General features: G+C 45.7%; 1 protein-coding gene across 2 annotated transcripts in view; it reads left to right on the top strand.

Annotated features, from left to right (window-relative positions):
- The window catches only part of ANTXR2 (ANTXR cell adhesion molecule 2), a 192,117-nt gene that overhangs the window by 35,361 nt on the left and 129,836 nt on the right, over window positions 1-26,920 (top strand). The window contains exons 8-10 of one of the 2 annotated variants that reach the window (XM_075929467.2): window positions 13,981-14,041; window positions 20,411-20,506; window positions 24,877-24,946. In XM_075929467.2, the coding sequence (XP_075785582.2) occupies window positions 13,981-14,041; window positions 20,411-20,506; window positions 24,877-24,946 (227 nt within the window). Of the gene's footprint in view, window positions 1-13,980; window positions 14,042-16,155; window positions 16,743-20,410; window positions 20,507-24,876; window positions 24,947-26,920 lie in introns of those variants that run through there. The other variant, XM_089778120.1, reaches the window with a different exon arrangement.

Genomic DNA, 26,920 nt, shown 5'->3' on the forward strand with positions numbered 1-26,920 from the left:
AACTATAGAACCTGGCTCGCTTTCCCCCTGCGTTTTATTCTCCTTTATATATTTTGTTTTTCTCTGCAATCAGAATCGGCTGTACCCTGAAACATGTTATCATGGACTCAACCCATCAGACGTATTGTACAGTTGGATGCTTTGTACAATATGAGCTCAGGAGGGGAAGCTAGGAAGAGGGTTCCAGTTTAAATTCTAAATGTCTTTGCTTTTGTTCATCTGCCATATGATGGCTGCAACAAAAACACTTCCTACCGTTTAATTTGGCTCGCGTTTTGTCAGGGTTCGCATAGCTCTGCTTTCAGGATGGCCCTGCTAACGGTCAGCCATAGTTTGCTCACTGTTCATGTTTCACAGCATTCCCTGCAGAAAATAATAAACTCTGCTTTCATGGGGGGAAATTGTATTGGTCGTTCTTGGGGATAGTGTAAACCGACACTTGCCATAGTCCTTGTGCTTTTTGCGTTTGGGCCCAGAATTGTGCAGGGTACATTTTGCAATGAGCATACGCGACACTGGCTATCAGGGCCCGGTAGGGAGCACTCCACGCTCTCTAAGCAGCAAGTGCAGTGAACAGGAGTTAACAATGCTGTAAATGTAGGTTTGCACATGGACTGCTGGGCATGACATCCCTGGAAGTTACTACACTGCATTGGCAGCATAACTGACTCAGGCATAGTTAGGTTATTCGTAACAAGTATTATTATTTTTTCTTTAGAAATTTGATCACGTACAGCATGGACATAATTGTACTTAAGCGGCATTAGTTAAGTTGTACACACAGTTTTGCTTATCAAGCTGTTGTCTTCCTCTGAAAACAGTAATGGTCATTCTCCCTTGGGAGCAAGTTCTGTTTTCCTGTGAGCAATAATGAAGACAAATGGAGGTATATATTAGAAATAAATCTGCAGTAAATAACACCCACCCACTTGAAAAGCTTGTATTGTTCAAAATATTGATGTGCTAAGTATGACCGAACTCTTTCCAAGAGCTCTTCTTCTAACAATCTGTGGTATGCTAATTTCTTAATTTAGGGAAACAAATCTCTTGTATGCTCATCCCATTTATTGCTTTCATAACATTACATAGACTTGAAAATTGATAGGGTTGCTCTGAAAAGAATCCAGCTATGCTTGATGACCTGCCCAGAATCCTGAACTCTGCATGCAGTTTTATGGGAGGCACAGATGCCAGGAGAGTTATGATTTATGGTGCTAACTGCTGCCAAAACTTTTGAACTGCAGACTGGGGCTAAGCAAAATCAAATGATCCCACGAAATGAATTGACACTTAACATATTCTGTTAATTGTCAATGTACAGTGACGTTGATCACAAGTTGTTGCTAGTGTACTGTTTTCTTAAGCGAGCCTGAGTATGAAATGTATTGAAGCAATGAAAGGAAAAGATCTTTTTAGTAGAGTGTGTGTAATACTGTGCTACGCAATGTGATTGTACTGCATGTTTCATAAGAATTGTACCCAAAATGCGTCACAACTTTACTGAAAACTACATAATTGCTCTGTTGTGTTTTTTATTTATTTGTGTGTGTGTGTGTGTGTGTGTGTGTGTGTGTGTGTGTGTGTGTGTGTGTGTGTGTGTGTGTGTGTGTGTGTGTGTGTGTGTGTGTTTAGCTGGGATTTGAAAAGAGAGAGGCCTCTATTCTCTTCTCTTGCCAATATAAATCCGTTGGTGTCAGTGCAGTTAGTTCTGATTTACACTGGTGTCAGAGTAGAGTCAAGAATGGAGACTTGAGGGGGTGAAGATGTAACCACCACCAGGCAGATTTGAAGCTGGGACCTCTAGAGCTTAATATAGGAGCCTCTAGCCTTTGAGCTAAAAATCAGCTGGCTCTCAGCCTGTGCTGTAGTGGTTTCTTGTATGTATCTGTTGCTGTGGTCTAGGTGCTACTGCATGGGACGGTTTACCACGCTAGGTGTGTGGGTTACAAAGAGATAGTAGAAGCTTGTTGCAGGGCAACAGAGGATCCAGAAAAGTTTCTTGCCTCATTTCTGTCTTGTCAATGCTTGTACAAGTGTAGCACAAACAGGTCTCTTGGGAGCAAAGGAGAGGTGCCAAAAATTAGAGGCAATGACTATCTCTGTTGTACTTTGTGATTTGGGCTTCCTTTTCATAAATTTGTCAACTCCGCTTCTGTTTTGATGCAAATGCTACCGTGATTATTGGTGTAGGTGGCTTTTCTCCTCAACCCCCCTTCCCCCACAGCTGAAGTATTTTTAACCAAACGCAATATTATTTTTAATTTACTCAGCTTTCAGCTTCTGTGGGTTCAGCGTACTGGGTCAAGAATTCTCCTGTGTTTCTGGAGAATGCCTCTAATTGAATGAAATCCTATATGAATGGAGCAGCACAGCTAACCACTGTGCTGCTTTATGAAGTAAACGGAAGACTGGAGAACAGGAAGGGTTGGAGCAGAAAGTGCCATCTCACTATTGTACTTATAAATTGCTTATTAGGAAACTAATTCAGTAGAAAGGCTCTGCCTCCAAACTCTAGGGCTGACAGAGTTGTTGGAGTTTTTTTCAGCTGCTTTAAATAATGTCTAGTTGTGAACCTGTGCTGAGTGTCCGGTGTCCCTGAAACCGCCGATGGTCTCCTATACATAAGCCCTCCTATGGCTTGGCTGCTGCTGGAATGTCTTGAGAGTGAGACCTGACACACTGGTTTCACAGGAAGTAGAAGATCAACTGTCCAGAACTGAAAAAAGGTGCTGCAAAAGAGCGATCGAAAGGGAAGCCGCCTATCACAGCCCTGAAAGGATGCTGGTTACAGAAAGCTGTGTGTCAGGGAGTTAGCAAACCCAGATCAGCCAAGCTCATATCAATATTAGAGGGGTTATGTAGCAGCACTTATACAAAAGACAGTGTATGGGGAGCGCATGCCGAGTACTGTGCGTTTGTGACAGAACGAGGTGTGCAGTGCATCTTAGTCTTGGCCCATGACTTCAAAGCCATGATCCAGCAAGCAGTGTTCCCTCGTAAGATTTTCCATCCATGAGGGGAGTGAGTTTTGTCTTGTGCACCAAGATTGAGGTCATGTGCAGTTGTTCGGACACGAGCCACTGTGGCACCCAAGTTATTAACAAATTATCTTATAAACTGCTCCCTTTTCCCCTCTGCTGCCATGTCTCCTGCTCTCCCTTTGCCCTCCCAACACCTGCCCTCCTTGCCCTTTTCCTCCCTGGTGCCCACCCCCTCACCAACCTCTGCCCTGGTTCTCCTCACACCCCTCTGCACCCTGACACATGACTTGCTCCATCCACCACCTTCCTCATGCTCATCCCTCCTTCCAACTATGCTTCTCCTGGCACCCACTCCTCTCCTCTTCCTTCCTCTTGCCCTCATTGTCCCTCCCCTCTGCCCTGCCCTTCCCTTCTCTCCCAGCATCATCCTGTCCTCTCCCTTCTCCACTGACACCTTCCTCTCCCCCCCCCCTCCTGCCCTTTCCTCTCATTGTCTCCTCTTTGTCCCCTGACATTTGTCTCTCCTCCACCCAGATCCTTGATACCTTCCCCTTTATTCTTCTTTCCTGGCTCCCTCCTGTCCTCTCAGTACAAGCCCCTTCCTCTCCTCACCCCCATCTCCATCTTAGTTCTCCCCTTGCCCCTTCCCTCACCTTCCTGACACCTGCACCTCCCCACCCCCTGGTGCAGGTGTGAGGCTGCATGGCAGATGGCTGCCCCATGTGCCAGGGCTGGAGCCAGGGCTGCAGTGCTATTTTTAACACGCTTGCCCAGGAGCAGCTGCACCGTGGTCTGGCTCCACTCCCGGCACAGGGCAGCTGCTTGTCACATGACCCAGTCCTGAAAGTGGTTGGGACTGGGAGCACAGTACTAAAAATAGCACCGTGGCCCCAGCTCCAGTCCAGGTGGCTGCCCCGTGTGCTGGGATTGGAGGTGGGGCCGCAGTGCTACTTTTAGTACCATGGCTCAGGCTCCAGCTGTGGCAGCTGCCAGGTGGCTCACCCTGGCCACAGCTCCAGCCCTGGAAAAGGGCTGAAGCTAGGGCCAGGGTTGCGAGGTGGCTGCCCCGCTGCTCCTGGGGTGAGGCAGCCACCTCCCACGCAGCCCTGCTGCGGATCAGCTGAGCAGCCACTGCGCAACTCTGCTGAGGAGGTGGGTGGAAAGCAAATTCTTGCTGCATGCCCACACAGGTGCGCAGCTTAGTGGGAACTATGCTAGCCAGGCACTTGAGCATGTGCTTGACTTTAATGTGTATTCCCATTGATGTCAGTGGGTACTGTTCACATGCTTAAAGATAAGTACATGATAAAGTGTTCTGTTAGATTGGAGCCTAATTCCCAGCCTCCTGGCTCAGAGGCAAAATTAGACTGGACCATATTAGCACAATGAGGCCTGGTCTACACTGCAACTTAAGTCAATATAACTGTGTTACTAAGGGATGTGAAATATCCATACCCCTGAGTGATGTAGTTAAACCGACCTAACCCACAGTGCTAGGTCCATGGGAGAGTTCTCTCATCCACCTAGTTTCTGCCTCTCAGGGCGGTGGATTATCGACGCCCATGGGAGAACCTTGCCTGTTGGCATAGGTCTGGGGTCTCAAACTCTCGGCCTGCGGACTATCTCCGGCTGGAGTAATTAAACAGTCTGGATTGGGAATCCCGGGGAAGAGCCCTGTTAGTTACAGTTCTTCAAGCCCCGCTCCTTCCCACCATTGCCCCACTATGGCATTCCATCCCCATAGGACTCGGTTTTGGAGGTCGGTGGTGGGGGATGGGGCCTGGCGCAGAGCGACACCAGCAGCCAGTTCCCTCTCCCCTGCACTCCCTGTGATTCAGTGGGTGCCCTCACTTTGCTTCCCCATGGGGAACACAGGGGAGCCCAACCGCTGCTGCATGGTGCCAAGCCCCCTCCCCCAGTGATCCCCAAAGCCATGTCCTCAGGGACTGTGTGGGGGGGGGGGGATGATAGGAAGGGGTGGGGCTTGAGGAATGGTAACGGACAGTCAGGCTTGCTTGCCCTCCAGCCTGCCGGGGCTCCTGAGCTGGATTGCGCAATTGCTCCAGCTGGGGAAGGCCTGCGGGCTAGGAGTTGGAGACCACTGGTGTAGGGGGTGTCAGCACTGAAGTGCTACAGCTGCCCTGCTGCAACAGAATTTTAAGTGTAGACAAACTCTTAGTATAGATTCAACATCTGATTAACAAATTACTCTGGTGGGCATCAGCATTGAGTAATTCCAATCCTGATGTAATGCCGTCAAGTCAGTGGAGTTACACCAGAGATGAATTTGTGTTCATGTGCCCGTGGCTTATCTTGCATGTCTTTAGTCTGGTAAACTGTATGCCTGCAGAAGAGCTTAACCCCTCATTGCTAAGGCGCACTCCTACTGTGAAAACTATTTGTAGATCATATGTCCTATGTAACTTCTTGAAAGTTCCAGAAGTTCTGATGCCTTGAAGTGAGGCTTGAGATCTGTGTTGCCCCTGAAGCTGTGATGTATTAATGCTGTTTGCTTTTAAGATAGCTGTCATAATAAAATTCACCCTCTAGCTGCTGGAAAGGACAAGGAATTTTCTCTTCCCCTGCTGAACCTCCTAAGTGTGTATTTGGAAGAAGGGCAGAGGGGTATTCTTACTACTCCAGCTTTATGGCTTCTGCCAGATGAGTAGGTGAGCTTTTTGATACACAACCTCTCTTCCATGTGTTGGGTCCTTTTCTCCCATGAATAGCTCCTGTTGCTGGTTGTGCTGTTACTCCTCACTCAGCAGCCACACTGACATTGATGTGATTCATGGGTCTAATCCAGAACTTTTAATAGCAGCGTGAAACTGACCACATCCTTTTTTATCTCACACTGCTTCTGTTCAATAATGTGTTCACTTTTTTTTCATTGTATTCCTGTGGTATATATGGTCCATGCCAGTTCTCTTCCAGAATATGATCTGAGGAAGTGGGTCTGGCCCACGAAAGCTCATCGCCTATTAAACCATCTTGTTATTCTTTAAAATGCTACATAGTTTTTCCTTTTGTTTTAGCAAGATCAGACTAACACAGCTCTGTTACTGCTTCTGTTTGAGTGAGGTAGACAAGAAAGCAGCAAATGCAGTGATGTAGTTTGCAGAGTCAAGACGACTTCCCTACAGTGCTGACAGAGAGAAGTGTAGTCGTTTTCCGTCATGAAGGCTTAGTTCTACAGAAGTAGATAGCTTAGGCTGCCCCTTGTCGGGACATGTATTACTCACTCCTGGCGAACTGGCAGGTGAATTTTAAAGTGCTGACAATTTTCTCAGAGGACCCCTACTCTCATGATAACTAAGGGCTTGTCTACATGGTGTGACAATGTGCTGTACAAGGGAATGACTTCCAAAGTGCACTAAGAGGTTGTCTGTTTGACTCTGCTGGTGCACATTAAAAGTTTTCCCTAGTGCACTTTAACATAGTACTGCTTCAAACAACGCTATCTTAGAGTTTAAAGAGAAGCTAGATAATTTCATGGAGGTTAGGTCCATAAAAGGCTATTAGCCAGGGGATAAAATGGTGTCCTTGGCCTCTGTTTGTCAGAGGCTGGAGAGGGATGGCAGGAGACAAATCGCTTGATCATTGTCTTCGGTCCACCCTCTCTGGGGCACCTGGTGCTGGCCACTGTCGGTAGACAGGATACTGGGCTAGATGGACCTTTGGTCTGACCCAGTACGGCTGTTCTTATGTTCTGTTCTTAAAGCACACCAGCAGGGTCCGTGCACACCAGTTAATGTACGACGTGTTAGTGGGCTTTAGAAATCACATCCTTGTAGAGTATATCACGCCCCTTTGTAGATAATCCCCAACGCTGCTTAAAGTGGGTGCACAATTAAGTACCATTATCTTGTTGCCCTGCCAAATCAGACACCTGATCAGCCCTGGTGATGTATTTCCTATTCTTGTCCAGGGACTGCACGTTATGTCTCCGTCAGTGGGGTTATTCATTATGAGCAGCACCCAACGACCCAGTCAGTACCAGGGCCTCCAAGTGCTTCAGTCTGTAGGGACTCATATGGAGTAGCATGACTCCTGCACACAAGAACTTAAAGTTTAAAAAGCAGTGGGGCCCAGACTGACCAGAATGGTGATGGGCACAGGTTTTGTGAACTCCATTTCTTTTTCCCTCGCACGCAAGAGAAGAAATTTTTGCATTATATGCAAGAAAAATGGAGAAGTTAGAACTTAGTTTGCAAAGGCATGGAAAGCCCCTAATTTACTGATGCATGTAAAGTTTGTGACATAAGCTCTTTATAGCTCCTTCCCGTCCCTCCTGTTTGATGGGAATCTGTGCTGGAATATATGAGCTGCATGTGCCTCTGTGGAGCACCCTGGGGCAGCGTTCCCTGTAAGCTGAGTGCTTGGGGAGCCATCCAAGAGAGATGCAGAGCGCCCAGCATGTGCTTCTACTACTGGTGCACATCCACACATAACAAAATGTATTCTGCACGTGGATGGGTAAAATGAGAGGGAACATTGCCCTGGAGGTGTCCTCCAGGTCTTAGAAGTTTTGCATTTCCATGGGGCAGAGCTGGAAGGAATGGGGCTGTCAGTCTCTCCGTGATTCTACACTCACATCTATGGGAAAATGTGTTTTGTAGGGTAGCTGGTAGTCAGGATAGCCCCTGGAAGAAAGGCCTTTATATGCTGGGGAGAATAGTGCTCTTTATTTGGCATGAAACTCTGGAAATAAACTGGATGACATCAACTCCTTGAATCTCTCCCCCTGCAACAGTATCAAGGAAGTTTACAGTTGTTTGAATGTATTGAATGCCAGCAGAGTACTTAACTATCCTATTCAAGGGTGGCCTTATATAGTAATTATTTCAGCTTTGCTTGTGTGCAGTTTGTACATAGTGAACCTACAGTGCAAATTCATTCTACTTCGTTGTTCTGAGCCAGGAAAAAATGGAATTCAGAGTCAAAGATTGTCTTTTGAAAGTATTATTGCACTTTGTATTATGCCTGAGTTTTCCACAAGTATTTTAAAAATAGATTTTTTTCAAAAGGGGAAAGAAACTGTTTGCTTGATTATTTGTTATACTGCTTTCTGCTAAATTGCAGCAGTGGGCAAAAATGCAAAATAGTTTTGCTACTATCACGATTTAGCTGTGGGAGGATTTTTCACAGAGCACCTTGTGTTGGTCAAACTCTGCTCGTTTTTGAGTTACCGATAAAACTCCTGTGGACTTGAATGCGAGCGCTTTGGAAAACCTTGTCTTATGTGAGGTGGGAAGAGAATTTGGGCAAACTGGTCTGTGTCGAGATTCTCTCTGTGGGGATGTGGAGAACCGCTTAGTTGTGGGACAAGGGAGCACCAGGAAAGGTGTGAGCCGTCAGTAGGGCTACAGCTTCTCCATTGATGTCCCATATGGTGGGGGGCTATTACAGTGTCTGGCCTTCAGTGACAGCTCTGCAGGGAGCTGGTGTGGGGGGGGGGTGGATTTATTTCTTAAGTGGCTGTGGAAAGCCCATTTAAATCAATGGGAGTCATTGGGATTTGGCTCAGGTTGCAACATAACAACGGATGGGCATCGAGGACACAAATTATAAACCACAGTTTGGCTCAAAGAGTTTGACCGTATTTAGATTTCTTTTTTAAAGGCAAAGTCTGAGCATTTTATTGAATTGTAGGTGCACTTTGTGGGCATCGATGAAATAACATTTCAAAGGGAAGAAGAGAGTTAACCAGAAAAAAGAGTGGGGTCTGGAAAGAGAAAGGGGAAAGAAGGATAAGACATTCCCGTACGTCCTTTGAAGGTGCAAATCTCTCTCTCTCTCCCTCTCTCACAAGCCTAATAGATTAGTGTTGCTTGCCTGTAGTTGAAGACATTTTCTTTTCTCCAGTATGGTGGCTAGGTCCAGTTGCCTTGCTCTTAGATAGGCAGCCCAGTGAAGTCAGTGGCATGGTTCATGTTAATGTGTGTGATGAATAGGGTTTGCCTCATTATCTGGATGATACTTGTGACTTCCCCTCTGTGGAAGATGAGTAAAGTCCTGCAGATCCACTGCTATCCTCTTTATATTTGTGGGTATCTGCACTTGTGGATAGGGATGAGGATATCCTCAGCTATAGCTGCAAAAATGAGCAGCGGATACAAGTATTGTATCCATGTACGGCTCTAAAGATGGGGAATCTGGCCTTATGTGCGAGTTCTGTTTTCTGGTAAAATGGAAGATTTGAGGCAGGAAGTGGAAACTTCTTGAGGCTGATATATCTGTCCCAGTGAGGTCCCATGTGTTTCTAATATCAAATGATTTCAGTTTTTCCTACAAATTTGCCTCTTGGGTGTGTATTGTTGCTCCATTGAAGGAATTTTAGGGATGATAAGGTGGATTTCTGTAATGCTGTTGCTTTTTTAGTACAGACCGTTAGGGACTGAAGATTTTTGAAGGTTGGGAACAGTCTAGTTTGAATATCAGAGAGACAGCAAGATTAAGTACCTTTCCATTGCGAGTCAAAGTGAGCCATGCAGGTTTTATCGCTTTGGAAACTATTTGGCCTTCATATCAAAGAGTAAAGAAATACAGTTGAGGAATCATGCACACTCAGATCCTTGTCTTTGCCAGGAACTTTTGATGCTCTCGTAGATGATTTTGGACTTCCTTAAGCCAAATGAAAGTACCGAATAGTTTAGATATGGAATTTTTGTGACAATTTGACCATTTATATTTAATGACAGTATTTAAAAAAAAAAATCGTTTCACACTTGGAGTCAGATTGTCCCAGCAGGACATCTACTGTTGGAATTGTGAAATAACTGGTGCCAAGGGGATTAATTTAGCCTGAACTCTTTATTAACATTCATTATTTGTGCCTCAGATCTGATAAATCTCTCTAAGCTGTAATTTACCCATGTCTGCTTTTGTGCTTTTTTGTTTTTAAGAAAAACAAAAACAAACAAAACAAAACGGAAATTAGCACATGCAAGTATGTTGTAATTGTTCCTGCTTTGTACTGGATCTGGAGATGCAGCAACAAAACCCACTAGCAAACAGAACGATAAAAACAAAATAGTATGAAGTGTAGCTATATGGTAGGCCATAGTGGGTTTATATGTCTGGACTGTAAAGAACTTCCAGGAGCATTTCTTTTGCAGGAAATGTAAGTGTGATAGCAATAGCTACTACAATAATGTCTCATGCTCCTTGACACATGAGCACAGTGAACTGGATTTTTCAAGGCCAGGCTCAGTGGTCAAGTATGGGTGGCTGTGATGCTGTTTTGTGTATGTCGAAAGAAAGAAAATAGCGTGTCATTCACAAGCTAAATCGCGTATGAGGCAAATAGCCAGGAAGATGAATTACGTGTGTCTTTTCCACAAACAGGCAAAGTGAACTGTGAATCTCATTTCAGAAGGGTAGCTGTGTTAGTCTGTAAGGCTATGTCTACACTGCATCATTTTTGCAGAAGAGGAAATGCAAATGAAGCGCTCTTTAGCATTTCTCATGCTCTCATTTGCATAGTCTCTTCCAATCCTTTTTGCGGAAGAAGTTTTTGCGGAAAAAAATGCAGTGTGGATGGGGCCATTTTTAGCAAAAAAACCCTTTTGTGCAAGATCCCTTATTCCTCAAAAAATGAGGTTTACAGTGTAGACATAGCCTAAGGGTGCATCTACACAGCACCCTAAACTCGAAATAAGATATGCAATTTGTGCTATGGATTTTGAAATAATGGATGGCTTGTGTAGACGTGAGGTGGCTATTTCTGTTGATGGTATCTAATGTAGATGGTATCATGAGCTTTCATCTGAAGAAGTGGGTTGTGCCCATGAAAGCTCATGATACCATCTACATTTTTTTTGTGTCTCTAAGGTGTTGCAGGACTATTCATTTGTGGCTCTCTTACGATCCACAGCCTTTGAATGAAGATACTTGGAGCTCAGGAAGATATAAGGAGTAAAAATGTTTTGAATTTGTCTCACTGTGACTGTTCTTGACTGTAAACTTTTTTCCTGTATGGATGAGTGTTCTCTTTGAACAGATGAGTGATTTTTGACATTTTTTCAGGTCATGTAGGAAAACCTGCATTTCCATACCTCTCAACTTTCAAGTATGCCTATCTGTGACAAAAGCAATTAAAATGTGTGACAGTGACTAGTGTGCATAATACTTGCGTTTTTATTTGCATGACACACTGGAATTGCCAGAAAATCCTGTTTTTTAAGCTATAATACCTCTTTTTAAGAATATATAATTCATACAATGAAAAAAGCAAACATTTTTAAAAAATAGCATTTGAAAATCAGATTCTATTATGTAGAACTAAAAGGACGTCTCAGAGAGGTAGCCATGTATTTGCAAAAACAACAAGGAGTCCTGTAGCACCTTAGGGGGCGGCTATACTTCACCTTTACCTCGAAATAACTTATTTCAAAATTAATTTCAAAATAAAGCGCTATTCCGAAACATTACTTAACCCTCATGCAATGAGATTTACAGGGATGTAGGAATAGTGAGCCCATTATATTTCGATATAACAGGCTTGCTATTAAGGAAATAGCTCAACAGTGTTGACGTAGCGTTAGAGACTAACAGAATTAGGGCATAAGCTTTTGCATGTAAAACCCACTTCATCAGATGAATTGAAGTGGGGTTTACAGAGGCATATATGGACAACAAAAGAAATAGGGTACTTGAGTAAATGAGGTTCTGTTTGTGGTCGTTGGTAGTGTTTCAACCTGCCAGCACTATCCTCTACCACTTGAGTTATAGGAGAACAGTTACCTGGGAGTGGATCAGCCACAAAAATTTTGACAGTAACTTACACAAGTATTTGCTAGACATAAAATAGAATAGAATGCTTGAGACTGGCAATAATGGGTTCTGTACCTAGTTCTGGGAGGGCAATAATGGGTTCTGTACCTAGTTCTGGGAGGGCAGTGTCGTCTAATGGTTACACGGTGGTTGCAAACAAACTTGCAACAAGATAGCCAGTTTTGACACATTCATGTTGAGAGGTAGTGGTGTTGTGTGGGGTAAGACTTGAACCATGTATTTGTAAAATGGAGAATGGCTCCTTTATCTGAGAAGTTAGTTGAGTATGAAGCATTAGTGAATAAAGAGGACTCTGAGATGCACAGAAAGGCAAACATCAGTCAGAAGACATAAGATCAGAAATGTTGATCTTTTGGCTCTCAGTTGAGTGCAACTTCTCCTAGCTTTAAGAGCATTTTATAGGTGAATCGTTCTCTCCCTCATCCCTGGAAGAACATTGGTTGATTTGTTGGTGTAGCAGAACCGACTGCCTGGTTCAGCTGAAATGCAGAATGTCCCACAAAATCTAGTACGTTGTGCGAAACCTGGGCAGTCTTGCTCCGCTGTACATGGCAAGCAATGTCAAAACTTGGAGTATGTGCTTTGACAATGACCCAAAGCCATTGAAAGACTCCCTTTGCCTGATCCAGAGTCCAGAGAAGTCACTTTTGGATTGTACAACATTAGGCTCCATGGGAAATTAATTTGGGAAGCTGCACAGATATTCTAAGGACAAAACCGGACATTAATATTTTTCCTGAATAAAGTCCAAAGTCAACATTGGTTCCTATTGTAAAACCCATAGGGAAATAGTACAGAATAAATAGCGGTATAAGAATTTGCAAGAGCAGGTTCTTATTTTTAGAGCCCTGCAGATCCACGGACATCCACGGGTATCTGCATCTACGGAGGTGGATATTCACGGCTCTTCTTTGTGGATACGCATTTTGTATCGAGAACTCCATAAATGTGTGGCTATCCCCTTGATATCCGCGGATATCAACATCTGTGGATCAGTTTTGCAGGTGTGGAGGCAGATACCAATTTTATATCCATGCAGAGCTCTACTTATTTTTGTTGCAGAAACATCTGTTGTGTCCTCACAGAATGCATACAAGTGAAATCCGTACATTTTTAAAAATGCATGTGACGGGGACCCACTGCTCCCATTTTATTCTCACAGACCTTATCTTGTATAGATCCCACCAAGCAGTTTACTTAGGCTTCATCTACACTGCAGGGTTTTTGTGGAAGAAGCTTTTTGCAGAAGAGATCTTGTGCACGAAGTTTTTGCGGAAAAGTGCGCCCACACCTTAAAAGCGTATCGCAAAAGCGATGTGCTTTTGCACAAGAAAGCATCCATACTGCATGGACACTCTTGCGCAAGAAAGCTCTGAGTGCCATTAACAGAATGGTCATCAGAGCACCTGTGTTTTTTCTGATAGGCTCTTTTTGCACAAGAAATTCCTGCGGAGCATCCACACATGCCTTTTTGCGCAAGAACTGTAGCACAAAAAGGAGTTATTCCTTGGGGAGAGAGGAATAATTCTACTGGGCAAAAGCCCTCTGTCCTGTCAATTTACTGTGTTTTTTTTGTTTTGTTTTGTTTTTTGGGGGGTTTTTTTTGCACAAAAATGTGCTTGAGGTATGGATACTTTGCCAGTTTTTGCACAAAAATGGCTGGTTTTGTGTAAAAACTTTTAGTGTAGACAGCCTTACAGTATTGCACTCTTTTGCTTTCTACATACTAGTACAGTCACAGTATTTATGTCCTCCAACTTTACTACCTCTTTGCCAAAGGTGAGAGAAGAATAGGTGTCTTTTCCCAGGGAAATACCATTTTATCTGGGCCTACCAGACTTTCTCTTTTCTGCTTCTTCCCCTCTCCCTGCATTTTCTTCCTGTGCTCTTTGGTCCAATCTCCTTGTTAATGGGCTAATTAGCTAGCCAGTGGTGAGCTGATATGGTAATAGGAACTTCTCTCCTTAATCAGGACATCCCTGTGGTCTAATTCATTTAAACAGTGACCAGGGTGCTGGTTCAATTGCTTATTCCCAGCACTCTGTCTCCTTGCATTTGTGAGAAATGTGCATGGTTCATTCTTGCCTCGCTGTTTAGGTGTGATCTCAGTTGCTGAGGTTGTATTTCAAAATCTTATTTATATTTTGATATTCTCTCTTTCCCCCTCCCCCCCCACTTCCTCCCCTTTCCTCCCCTCCCACAGATACTGAAGCAATCATGTACAGAGCTTTTATATTTGGAACCATCAAGTGTCTGCGTGGGAGGTAAGTTAGTAGAAATGGAAAATAATGTGCAAAGAATTCTGATAGTGCTGTTTGTGTGTAAAATGTGTAGCTAAAATTCCACTAGCTAGAAAATGAATTATGGAAGGATTGGGTTCTTCCTATTTCCTCCCCTTAGGAGGATTATTCTTTGACTCCTCCTCTTGCAGCCTAGGTTAACTGCAGTGTGAGAATTTTGAGGCATGCTCCTATTCTCAATCAGTCCTGTGTCTGGCAACTCCCTATTGTCTGGTGAATAACAAACTGAGCAATGTTGTTATTACAATTACCAGTAATTATTTGTATTGAGATAGTAGCTTCTAGGAGTCCAGTCATAGGCTGAGAACACGTAGGAGTCCAGTCATAGGCTGAGAACACGTAGTCCAGAAACTCATGTGGCAGTATATTGCACACTGCCTAAACCACTATGCTGGTCTTAAAGCCAAGCACTTTACTATCCAATTTTCCACCATAAAGGTTTACTCCATTTTTCATATCAAATGAAAGGGATCAAGTTACATTTTAAGTCAAATATTTCACAGTAAACAAATACTGTAACTTTCCAGTGAAAGAGTTAGTTTTTCAGAGGTTTGTCACAAAACCATTTGTTTATTTGATATTCTCTATGTGTGGTGGAAGAAACTGAATTAGAGATGGGCTTATAAATTCTGTTGAAAACTGGCAGCTAGTCAAATGAAATCAGAATGATGGTAAATCAGTTTCCTTCACTTCACTAAGGGTATGTCTACACAGCAAAGTTATTTCAAAATAACAGCGGTTATTTCGAAATAACTTTACTAGCATCTATGCAAGCCAACCGCTATTTTGAAATCAATTTGAAATAGCGGAGGGCTTATTTTGAAATTGGTAAACCTCATTCCACGAGGAATAGCGCCAATTTAGAAATTGCTTTTTTGAAATAAGAGCTGTGTAGATGCTTATTTCGAAATAGGGGGCCTCCAGCCCTTCCCAGGGTGCCCTGCTGGCCACTCTGGCACCAACCAGGAAAACTCCTCTCTCACTCACTGGAGCCCTTAAAGGGGTAGACTCTGTCCACAGTCTCTGTGCCAGCTCCAGGCCCAGTCCCCCAGCTCCCAGGAGCTTTCAAGGGGCCAGAAAAGACCGGTGCCTTCCTGGTCCAGTGCGGAGATCATGGACCTCGTTAAGGTTTGGGGGGAATCCTCCAATGTCCATGATTGCCACACTCGATGGAGGAACGTGTCCGTCTACAGGCGGATGGCTGCCAGCCTGGCCACCAAAAGCCACATCCGAACCCAGGAGCAGGTTTGGATGAAAATCAAGGAGCTGTGGCAGGCATATGCGAGGGCCACTGGGGGCAGCTCCCAACCAGGGGCAGACCCAGACACCTGCCTCTATTTTGATGCCTGGACTGCATGCCAGGGGGCGGGGCGGTCTGTACCCCCAAGGTGGTCATCGATCCTGGCGCAGAGGTCTCTGATCAGGGCACGAAGGGGGGGGGGGGAGGGCGGGCCAGGAGCCGCAGAAGCCCGGAGGGAGCGTGCCACGCACCCAGGACCCCCGAGCCGTCCCAGCAGGCCTGTCGCCAGTGTCATCCGAGGCCAGGGAGGCAACAACATGTGAGTGCCATCACTGTCCCCTTATGTGGGGGAGGGAGGGCGTGGCAGGGGGAGCGGGGAGGGAGACGAGGGACTGCACGTGTGGGCCTAGCTGACCACGGATCGGGCAGCAACCTGTGCATGTGTGGGCATGTGCCGTGCCACCCCATGGCACTTGGCCCCAGCTGGCTGCCACACAGGGGCCTTACCCTGTTAGCCACACGTGTGTGTGAAGACACATGACATGCTCCTGACCCTGTAGTGAGAGACAGCAGGACACCCTCCCTCCACAAGCCCCTTCTACACAGAGGCAGGGCACATCTCCCCACACCCACACTATATACAGCACAGAAGCATGGGTGCAGTCCTGGGCCATCTCCCACTCCCGGGGATAGCAGCACATCCCGAACATGGCCTGTGTGCAAGCACATCGGCTCTGATGGTGCGGAGACCTGTCGTCCTCGCCTTGCAGAGGGGGGCTGGGCTTCACCCGTTGTGTCCCTAGGGTTAACTGACCACTTCTCTTTTTTTTCTCCACAGCCACACCAGCTGTGAGTGCAGGGCACACCACCCCTCCTGAGACATCCTTCCGCACCCGGCTGAGCCGTAACCAGGAAGAATTCCAGCGGGTGCTCCTGGTGGCACTGCGAGCTCTGAACTGCACCCTGGACTACTGGGTGCATGAAGACCTGCAGCTCTGGCGGGAGAGCAGGTGGGAGCTGCTTACCCAGAGCCGTGCCATCTGTGACCACCTGCAGACCCTGGAGCAGAGATTGCTGCCTTCTGCCACTCCAGCCCCCACTGCTGCCTCCCCAGCTACCTCTCCTCCCCCCCACTTCTTCTCCCCCTCCCACCTCTTCCTCCATACCCTCCACCTCCTTCCCACCATCCCGGAGACGCCGAGGCCCCTGCACCCACGGTGCTGGGAGACAGTTGGCCCGGCGAGATGCCCAACCCTGAGCCCTGAGCTTCTCCTCCCCGTTCCAGCTCCCTCCTCCCAGGTTTTCCCCTCCCCTCTCCCACTCTCTCACCTCTCCTCTCTAGCCTTCTTTCCCTAGTCTCACCTGAGTTTCATTCTCCCCCACACCTCAGTTTTGTTCAATAAAAAGAGTTTGTTTTCATGATAACACGTGTCCTTTATTGTACATCAGGAACGGGGAAGGGTAAGTGGAAGGATGTTGAGGGAGGAATGAGGCACAAGCCCCCAGTGGGGCACACCAGGGAGACTGTTAGTCCTCCTCCGGGTGGAAGCTTTCCTTCAAGGCCTCCCGGATATGGACAGCCCCCCGATGGACCTCCCGGCTGGCAGCTGTGCAGGGGTGCATGTACAGGCCAGCCAAGTGCTCGGCCTCTGCCATCCAGCCTGGTAGGAAAGCCTCCCCCTTCCTCTCGCACAGATTGTGCAGCACGCTGCCACCAGGTATGGAATATTCCGCTTGGAGAGGTCCAGATGGGTGAGGAGGCATCTAAAACAGGCCTTCAGCCAGCCGAAGACATCCTTCACTACAATGCGGGCCCTGCCGAGCTTGACATTAAAGGCCTGTCAGGAGGGGTTGAGCTGTCCCATTTAGGGCTTCATGAGTCAGGCTTGTAGGGGATAGGCCGCATTCCCCACCAGGCACACAGGCATGTCCATGTCCCCGACCCTGATGTGGTGGTCGGGGAAGAAAGTCCTGGCGTACAGCATCTGGCACACAGAGGAGTTGCGGTAAACCGTAAATGTACCCTAAGGGACTAACAGAATCGGTTATAGAAACTATATAGTTACTTTTGCATTAAGGGTAATTACATCTTAACATGTAACTCTATATATAGCTGGTATGATTATTTTGATTTTTAAAAGTCCCAGGGAGTGTAATCACATATATTCATAATTTTTACCATGCCATGAACATATGGACCTTCAACTTTTTTCCATGTGATTTTGAAAACAAGTTGTATTCCTAGAAGACACAGTATCTTATGTTAAAATGCTAGAGAATCGTGTAAAATTGCAGACCAGACTTGAAAGGCAGTGCAAGTGTTAATTTTCCCTAAGTTTGACCTATTCCTAAATTATTCTGTTAGCCTCTTTTTATGATTTCACAATCCACCCATACTTAGAATTAATGCAAAATAAGGGTATTGCAAAAACTTTTTATTCTGTTTTGTTAAAAAATGGTAACAGTTAGTGGGCTATTTGAATCAGAGCACGGGTTTAAATAAATAAAGACTATTCACTCAAAGAGAACTTCATGATTACCATCCAATTTTCAGAATAAATTCAAGTCAGCCAATCGTGATGCTCTCAAAAGACCTAATCCAAAGTGCATTGAAATCAATAGGAATCTTTCCACTGATCCCAAAAAAGGAATTTTGTATAAATAAAAGCTATCTGTTTGAGAAAGTCTGTCCATTAGTGTTGTCAGGTGTCCGGTTTTGAACTGGACATTCTGGTATTTGAGGTTTCTGTCCGGGAAACAAATTGAGAAAATACCGGACATATAAATGTCCAGTATTTTCTAATTAAGTTTTATTATCATGAGTATCAGTACGTAGTTGCGTATTGCCTGGCTGGTAGACACGCTCACACCGTGTGAGCGTGTCTACCAGACAGGCAGTATGCAAGTATGCAGTAGAGAGGAGGGGGGTGGGGCTGGAGCTGAGGTGAGGGCAGGGGTGGGGCTATGGCGGGATGGGTTCCCTGGGCCAGACTCGCTTGTGCTTCGCCGAGACTGTGCGTGGATTGGGCAGCACCCCAGGATCTGTGTGTGCCCGAGCCAGCCCTGCTCCCCACCGGCCCATTTTCTCTCCCCACTTCCCTCCTCAAGTCAGCCCCACTCCCTCCTTCCCCCTCCCAGCCAGCCCTGCTTCCTGCTGGCTGGTTCTCCCCTGCCCCCACCGATCTCCCCTGGCCAGCCCCGTTCCCCTAGACTACCTCCCGGACAGCCCCGCTTCCTGCCGGTCGGTTCTCCTCCCCATCTTCCCCGGCCAGCCCCACTCCCCTTCCCCCACCGCCCATCTGAGATCAAGTGGTATTTTTTAAGCCATCTGGTAACTGTACTGTCCATTCATCCATGGGTTTCTCTCTCTGTTCAAGAACTCCTCCTAAATGATAAGAGCTAGGACCACCAAATTCAGCATATGGCTTCCTCTTATCATAACTTAAAGCAAGATCAGGCTTTGGTTGTGCCAGGAAAATGGGATGTTCCTGGAACGGGATTGCTTCTATTAAAACCATACAGAAAAGTGACAGAATGACCAGGCAGGTGAAAGGGGATTGCCCAAGCCCTCCCTCCACCCCCCTCAGCAGGCACCCTTTAGGGAGGGTGGTGTGGGTCTGAAACTCCCCACCCCAGTTTCATAGAATCCTAGAACCCTAGGGCTGGAAGAGACCTCAGTAGGTCATTGAGTCCAGCCCCCAGTTTGTACAGGGATGCATAAAACCATACAGAAAAGAGACAGAGCAGGTGAAAAGGGCTGGCTACCCCCCCATCCAGGACTGCCCCAGCCCTGAGCCTCCCATCCCCAACCTCCCTTTTGCTGAAGCCCCCCGGCCTGGATTTGTATGGGAGTATTGCTGGCTGTTTCCCTTCCTCAGGGAGCAGAGGGAAAGTACACCATTTGCTGCACTCCTCACTCTGGCTGAGGAGCGCTGGGGGCAGATGAACCTGGATCTGCCCCCCAGATGGGGAACATGCACCCTCCCCCGGCTGTGCCCGCTGGAGCTGCTGCGGCCATGAAGAGGTGCTTCTCACCTGGCCCCAAGCTGCTGCAGAGAGAGAGAGAGAGCTGGGGTTGTCCTCTCTCCCCAGGGCAGCCTGCAGCCTGAGCCCTTCCTCCCCAGCCCCACCCCAGAGCAATGTTTTAAATGAAGCATGGACATTTTCATTTTATTTTCTGAAAAACAAAAATTAATTGAGTTAAGGACCTGAGCAGCACCGGGTAAATCATCCAGTATTTTATATAGTAGCACTCAATGAGAACTTATAGGCTTACTGTGCTTTACATCTCACTGGGAGATTTACTTGGTGTTGCTTGGTCCCTAACTCAATTAATTTTTGTTTTTCTTCATTTAAATTGTTCTGGGGTAGGGCTTTAAGTTAGGGTAAGAGGAAATTTGGCAGTCTGAGTTCTTACCGTTTAGGACATGGGTTCCCAAACTGGGGGTGTGTGAAGAAATTCTGGGGGGGTGGGCGAGGCAACCCAGCCACACACCCCCGGTCAATCCCACCCCAAGTTTTGCTCCTATTTTTTTAGGGGGGGCATGAAGGTTTCTCAAAAATCAAAAAGGGGGCATGATACCAAAAAGTTTGAGAACCACTGGTTTAGGAGGAGTTCTTGAACAAACAAACAGACATCCAAACAGATGGAGAGACAGACAAACTCCTTCAAATATATAGTAGATTTGTGGGGCAAAGGGCTGCTCCAGCCATGGGTCGGGTGCCTGCAAGCAGGGGCTGCTCCTGCATCTGTGTTTAGCCACGGACAGGGGAGCCTGTGGAGATTGGGAACTGGTAGTAGCCCTAGCCCTAGTTCAGGGCTGGGAGCTGGCAGCCAGGCTCAGCATGGGGTTGGGGGCCATGGCGCCCCATGGGCTGAAGGCTGTTGCAACCGAATTGGAGCATTCCCCAGCCCAGATGGCGCTTTTAGTCAGTTAACCGGGATTTTACACCCCTTCTGCCAACTGACTCTTTCGAGGTGAAGTTGGGGTGCTGTAGCAAGGAGAGATGAGTAGGTTTGCAGTGTGAGACCTGATTGATATAAAGCTGGCTCCCGACACACCTACTAACGGCTGATAACTTTGTGTTTTCAGAGGAGTTTCATGTTGTCCTCAGGGGAAGTGGCTTCACGTTGGGCAGAAAGCAGGACAGTGTTACTTGCACCTACCACATAAATGGCACCACCCTTAGTAAGTATCAAAGTCTAAGGTAAACCTCAGTGACTCCGGGATAAATCACCATCAGCATCTGTCCTACAACTTTATTTTTACTGTTGTGAATTTTCTTTGTCACTTCTCTATTTTATGCAAATCAAAAAGGGGGGGGGGGATGTAAGGAAATAATAAAGGGGGGAACTGGGATGGCTTAGAGGACTGGTAATGAGCTATAAGTGCTTTGGTCTCTAGGTCAGTGATTTGAATCCAGTCCAGGCTGGTATGAACTGCAGACGGTTGTTTAATGTCTGGCTGTCCAGCAGTCTGTGGGAAATAAGTTGTGGTGTCAGTCTAGCTCCTAATGGCCAGGTGTCCACATCGGAAAAATATCACCACAACTTGCACTAATTGCCAATCCTTTGTTGGCTCTCCCGGCAGAGGGCTGGGCCCACGTTCTCAACCGAAGAGGAAGTGTTCCAGGTCACACTTGAGTTACATTGGTGGCTTGTAGCATCACTGTCAAAATGCCGCCTGTTTGAGGTCCACATAAACAAATTCAGTTTCCTATAAAAACACTGGATATCCTAGTCTGGCAACCGCTGTGGCTTTCCTCAGGGAGGTGGCTAAACTACACGGATCATGCAGGAAATGCATGCCCCTTGTGGCACAAGGTCCAGCATAAAAGTATTCACTTTATTAGCGTAAGCACCAGTAGAAAAGTGCTTATTCCAGTTCAGGAAGCAGACTAAGCTATAAAGAGTAAGGCACCTTTACGATGATGTAACAGTGTTCACACTACTGCTAGTTAACTTATTTTGATTAAAGCAAGAAAAAAAATCACACTCCTAACTGGAATAATTATGCTGGTAAAACTTTTAAGTGTAGACCAGGCCTAAGAAAAGCAACAAGAGAGAGGAAAAAGGGTTTTGCAGAATATATTAGTGCATACAAGTTTATACTGATAGTACATCAGAATAGACATACATGAGTTGATGGAAAGAGGTAATGTGAGCTGTGTAGGACATATATTATGCACACATGACCGTACACAATACAGTTAACGGCTTGGTATAAAAATCATTTTAACATTGCCATAATTTGTGTAAAGAATAATTGACACAAGTGATCTGCTGGAGCTCTGCTGAGAAAATAATTCGTAAGTGAAAGTTCTGCTTAGCAATTTGAAAAATGAACACCAGTGTGGATAGCAGTGGCTTAATGTGCTAATTTCACCTCTTGGATTTGTTTATAAAAAAGATGATTGCAAATAGAAACACCTTTCTGTGTGCTTTTTCAGTTCCAAGGGAACAGTTTTCTTTATGTATGTATTTTTTGCTTTTATTAATATTCATACTTGGCCAAATCCTGCCGAGTTTAGTTCTTATTCAGCCAAAACTCCAGTTTGGAGTGATATCTGAGTGAAGGACTTCAGGAGTTGAGCTGTAGTCAGAAAAGATCTTAATGAGTGCAGGAGAGCAGATTTTATTCTACACAGTTCTTAGAAACCTCAGTTAACAAATATCGTTAAGGGAAAGAGAATGTACATTTTCAGGAAAACATTCAGGGCCTGATTTTTTTTGCTGCTGTTGTTGCCCTGCATCTTGTGTGATCATTTGCACAAGTGCAAAGGGAATGTAAAAGGATACCATTTTGATTCAGTCATGTTTTGTACTGGCAGAAATGACTACGACTTGGGTTCTCCTAGGAACAGCTGCTATTTTGGGTGTTCTGGAACCAAAGTGATTAGTCAGTGGAGTTTGCCGTAAGAAGTAAATATCCTTAAAAATAAGCCGTGATTGCGAAATGAGTTAAGAGTAGGCGTATAGAATAAAACAGAAGGATTTTGAAGGCGTTTCTAAGGAACTGAATAGTTTTTAATTCATACAGTGCACTCACTTTCCCCCAGATTCTCCTAACTTCTTGTGCACAAATGTGGTCTGATCATTTGTGTTTGTTAAAGGTCTCACAGAAGAGTTCATAAAAGTAAATATGCTAGCCCAGGTGTTCTGGCGAAAGTCAAATTGGGTAATTACATTCTGCCTACATAAATTGTCCTTCAGTTTCTACGACATTCTGACCTACTGTCATAATTTCCCTGTGCTAATTTGCTCTGACTGTATACATAAGTTGCTGTGGGCTTGGTCAGAAGTGGCTATAATTCAGAGGAGGGAAAAGTAATTTGTGCACATGTGGCTGCAGTATTCCCCAGTATCCAGATGGCTTGGGGAACACTTGAAACATCTCAATGTTTCTGATGAACAAATTTGACTTTATTTATTCTTTGGACATATTTCAGATTTGGGAGAAACAGCAGAAGTTTTTGGAAATGTTGGTACTTTCAGCGTGGATATTGGCATGCAGACCAGCCACATAGTCTTTAAGAGTCAGGTGTTCTATTCCTGGCTTGGACAGTGACCTCATTCTGTGACCATGGGTAATTCATCTAACCTCTCTGGACCAGTGTTCCCTCTAAGCTCCGCGGCAGCACAGCTTCACAGGTGATTAATCACCTCCACCCAGTCAGTCAGCTCTGTGCAGGGAGCCTCTGACTGGGCAAGGCTGATTAATGACCTGTGATGCTGTGCTCCTGCTCAGCTTAGAGGGAACCCTGCTCTGTACCTCAGTTTACCCATCTTAAATAGCAATAATTTTACGGACCTACCTGGCAGGAGTGCTGTGAGGCTCATTTAATGTCTGTACAGTGCTCTGAGATCATCTGTAGGCATTAATAAGATAGTATTGTAAATAGGAAACTGTACAGTATCATGTGAAGGAGATATTTCAGTGCTCCCGGAAAAGCTCAGCAAATTCACAGTTTCCCATGTTTAGGCCAACTTACCATGAAGGTTAACAGTTTTAGCATTTATTACTCATAATGCTACTGCTAGCATGCAGTGCCAGAAGTGCTGCTGAGGCATGACATCTGATGCTGTTACTTTTACTAGAATCATAGGTCAGTAACATTTGGCACTAGGAGGGGCCTGATTCTCTGATGTCCTGCACCTTGTGGGGTCATTGACACTAGTACAAAGTGGAGAATGATAGTATTTCACATCCTCTTTGCCCTCCTGTAAATGACAACAGCTGGTGGCGTGCTGCATGGTGCTGCCACGTAGCCAGGGTAGTTTTTATCCCAGAAGACAAGCAGCCGAGAATGATAAAAGCTTAACACAGGTCTGAGGTGCCTTGAGCAAAAAGGAGAGGAGAAAGGCAGCCCCATGAAGTGGGTTTCTTCCTCCTCAAGAAATTCCTGCTACTCATAAGCCTAATGAAAGGGCTTGAGACCATACACCCGAACCCTGTGTGTGGGACACACTCCCTGACTTGGGATTGCCTGTAAGACTGGCCTGGGGGCAAACAATAATTTTGTAGGTTCTTTTGGTTTTAGATGTTAGATTTGGAAGGGTTATTTTCTAACATTTGTAAAAAATTATTACTAAATACCAAATATCAATCAGCATTTTAGTAATAATAATAATGAAGGACTATAAAATGTACCCATAAGACAAAAGCATATGGCCATGTGCTAACCCCCCCTTGCAGTTTGCCTCAGGTCTGAGGAGGAGGAGTTTGTGCGGAGCGTATCGCACACAGATGTAATGTGCATCTCCACGATCAAGCAACAGCTTCCTCCCCAAACCATTTGCATGCATGGCTGTTTTTAAGTACGGAATAGAGTTGCCTCGGAGTTTACTTCTGCAGAGAGGTAATTTCCTGATTGTGGGCTCAGTTGTGCCATTAAGGCCCAGCCCCAGAATAGCACTGGGTGAGTTATGAGAGAGACTTTGCCTCCAGGTGTCAAACTTCCTCTCAGTGGTACACATGATAGGAAAGTCCCTTTGGCCCTTTGCAGGACAGGTATGGAAGGACTGGAGTCATTCCCAGCAGCTGCATAGGAGCTTCTTGACTCCTCCCACTCCCCCGTCACGCTGCAGAACAGTAGGGCATGGTCTGACACTATGAGAAATGTTACAGACTTGTAAGTTGTTGTAATAATGGCCATTGGCTATAATGGATGGAAATTAGGAATACAGGCCTGCTTATAAGAACTTGCCCTCCTCCTTTTAATTAGTAACAGCTTTGTCAGTATTATTAAAGATGCTTTTTTCACAGTTGAAGGAAGTATCCTTATCTTGGACTGCTCTAAAACTCACCCTTAATTTCAGCCACTCAATGACACTTATATGGAAACCTGGGCATAAGTGTTGTCCTGTAGATTTAAACACATGTGCTTTCCTGAATTGGGACCTTAATAGCTCACGACCCTGACAAGTCAGGGCAGCTTTGAATCAAACCAATATCCAAAGTTCATTGAAAAAAACTGGATTGCATCACGTTCAGACATGTCAGTTTCCCATGTGACTACAGTGCAATATGTTGAGGTCATGTGATGCTTTCTTTTTCAGATGAAAAACCAGTAAGGGTGGAATCCAATTTTATGCTCTGTCCAGCACCCGTCCTACATAAAAGTGGCCAGTAAGTACTTTGTAAAACCTTTGTTCTGTATCTTGTTGGACTGTATCAGCTACTGCTAAATTTAATTGTGTGGGGTTTTGGCTAAAGGCAATTCTATTTTTCTTCTTTGTGTTACTTCCCTGAGTATTTGCCAGCTTTGGAGCGGGCTTTCAATAGTCATCTGTGTCTACACTGATTTGGATGGTGCCTTGAAAATGAATATGCAGCTAGTTTATTAAACCCTGAAAAGGTTTGGCTTGTCATAAGTATTATGCAGATTTGCTACTCTTTAATAGGACTTAAGATGCTTTCTTCTGGATAATCTTTGGGCTCATTGTTAAACCTCTTACATTATCTGTGACACTTACAAGCTATTATTAAAATTATGTGTCAAGATATGTACCACTGCTCAACATGTAATGAGAAAAGGAGGCACTAATTTCATAACTGCAGCAATCTCTTAACAACATCATGCCTAAGTTAGCCTTATTCTAGATGTCACTGGCTGTATGTTATTTCTACAGCCTTGAGATCTCCACCTCCCAAATTCAGACATGCCCTAGGCTTTTAAGATCACTTTAGCTTAAACTTAATTTCTTGTGCTTAGGTTTCCTGTTTAATGCTACTGTGTTCATCAGGAATCAGAGCTCTGTGGCAATTATAATTAGCTGTCATGTCCTTACAGTGTAAGAGTGGGAAGCCTCTCAGATCATTAACTCTTAGGATATGTCTAGACTACATGGCTCCATCGACGGAGCCATGTAGATGAGTTTACTAGACATAGGAAAATGAAGCGGTGATTTAAATAATCGCCACTTCATTTACATCAAAATGGCTGCCACGTTGTGCCGATCAGCTGTTTGGCGGCACAGCGGGGCAGTCTGGATGCACTGTGGTCGACAAGGGAAGCCTTTGTTGACCGCTCTGTTATGCCTCATGAAATGAGTTGTGCCGGAGTGGTCAACAAAGGCTTCCCTTGTTGACCACGGCGCATCCAGACTGCCCCGCTGTGCCGCCAAACAGCGCAGCAGCCATTTTGATGTAAATGAAGCGGCGATTACTGAAATTGCCGCTTCATTTTCCTATGTCTAGTAAACTCATCTACATGGCTCCGTCGACGGAGCCATGAAGTCTAGACATACCCTTAGAGAACAACTATTACAGTAGGAAGGAGGAGTTTGGGACGAGCTTTCTGTTCCTAAATCAGTACTCAGAATAGCAGTTTACTGCCCTTAGGAGGCTTCATGCACCAGTGGTGTTGCCAGAAAGGCTTACTTGGGTGGGACTTCGGGTGGGTGGGCAATGATGGAAGTGGGGAGGTTAAGCCCCTGCCAGAGTGCCAGGCAGAGGGGGTAAGTCCTGGCAACCTGACCCTGCTCCCCAGGTACAGTGCCAGGTGGATCAGGATTAGCCTCCGCGCTTCATCCCGTTCCCGGCTGGAGTGCAGAACAGGCTGGTGGAGCAGGGCAAAAGCTGAGGTACAAGGAAAGCCATGGAGGGGCTTGCCTCGGTGGGTGTGGATGCAAGGTGCATGGGAAACAGCCCACTCAGGCCCACCCGTGACCACGCCACTGTCGCCCACTGAAGCAGGGGCTTACAAAGTTTCCCCGAATCTAGACATGTAAGGTGCTGGCTCCTCCCCAGCCCATGAAGGATCCACAGTCACACCCGGTGTCTCTTTCAAGGCATGGTTTTACTCTACAAACTCTAAACGCCCTGGGTTACAGCTCCCAGGCAGGAGCACCATTTTCAGATTTTGGTTGGGGGGATGACCTGTGTATGCTATGGTGGGGGAGGACAGGGAGTGAGAGCATGAGGGGGACAGACTGAGGACAGAGACTTTAGCAGTTTTACTGAGCATGCTCAGTACAAGCCAAGTACCAAATGTGGGAGTGGAGGGTTGGCAACCAACCCCATCCACCCTCCCCCATCCACCCATCATCTCGATCCAGGGCCTGGCACTGGAAAACTCTGCTTTTTTTGGCAGACAATTTA

The sequence above is a fragment of the Pelodiscus sinensis genome, chromosome 4 (genome assembly GCF_052426305.1).
Source record: "Pelodiscus sinensis isolate ZL-2025 chromosome 4, ASM5242630v1, whole genome shotgun sequence".
Taxonomy (NCBI): Eukaryota; Metazoa; Chordata; order Testudines; family Trionychidae; genus Pelodiscus; species Pelodiscus sinensis.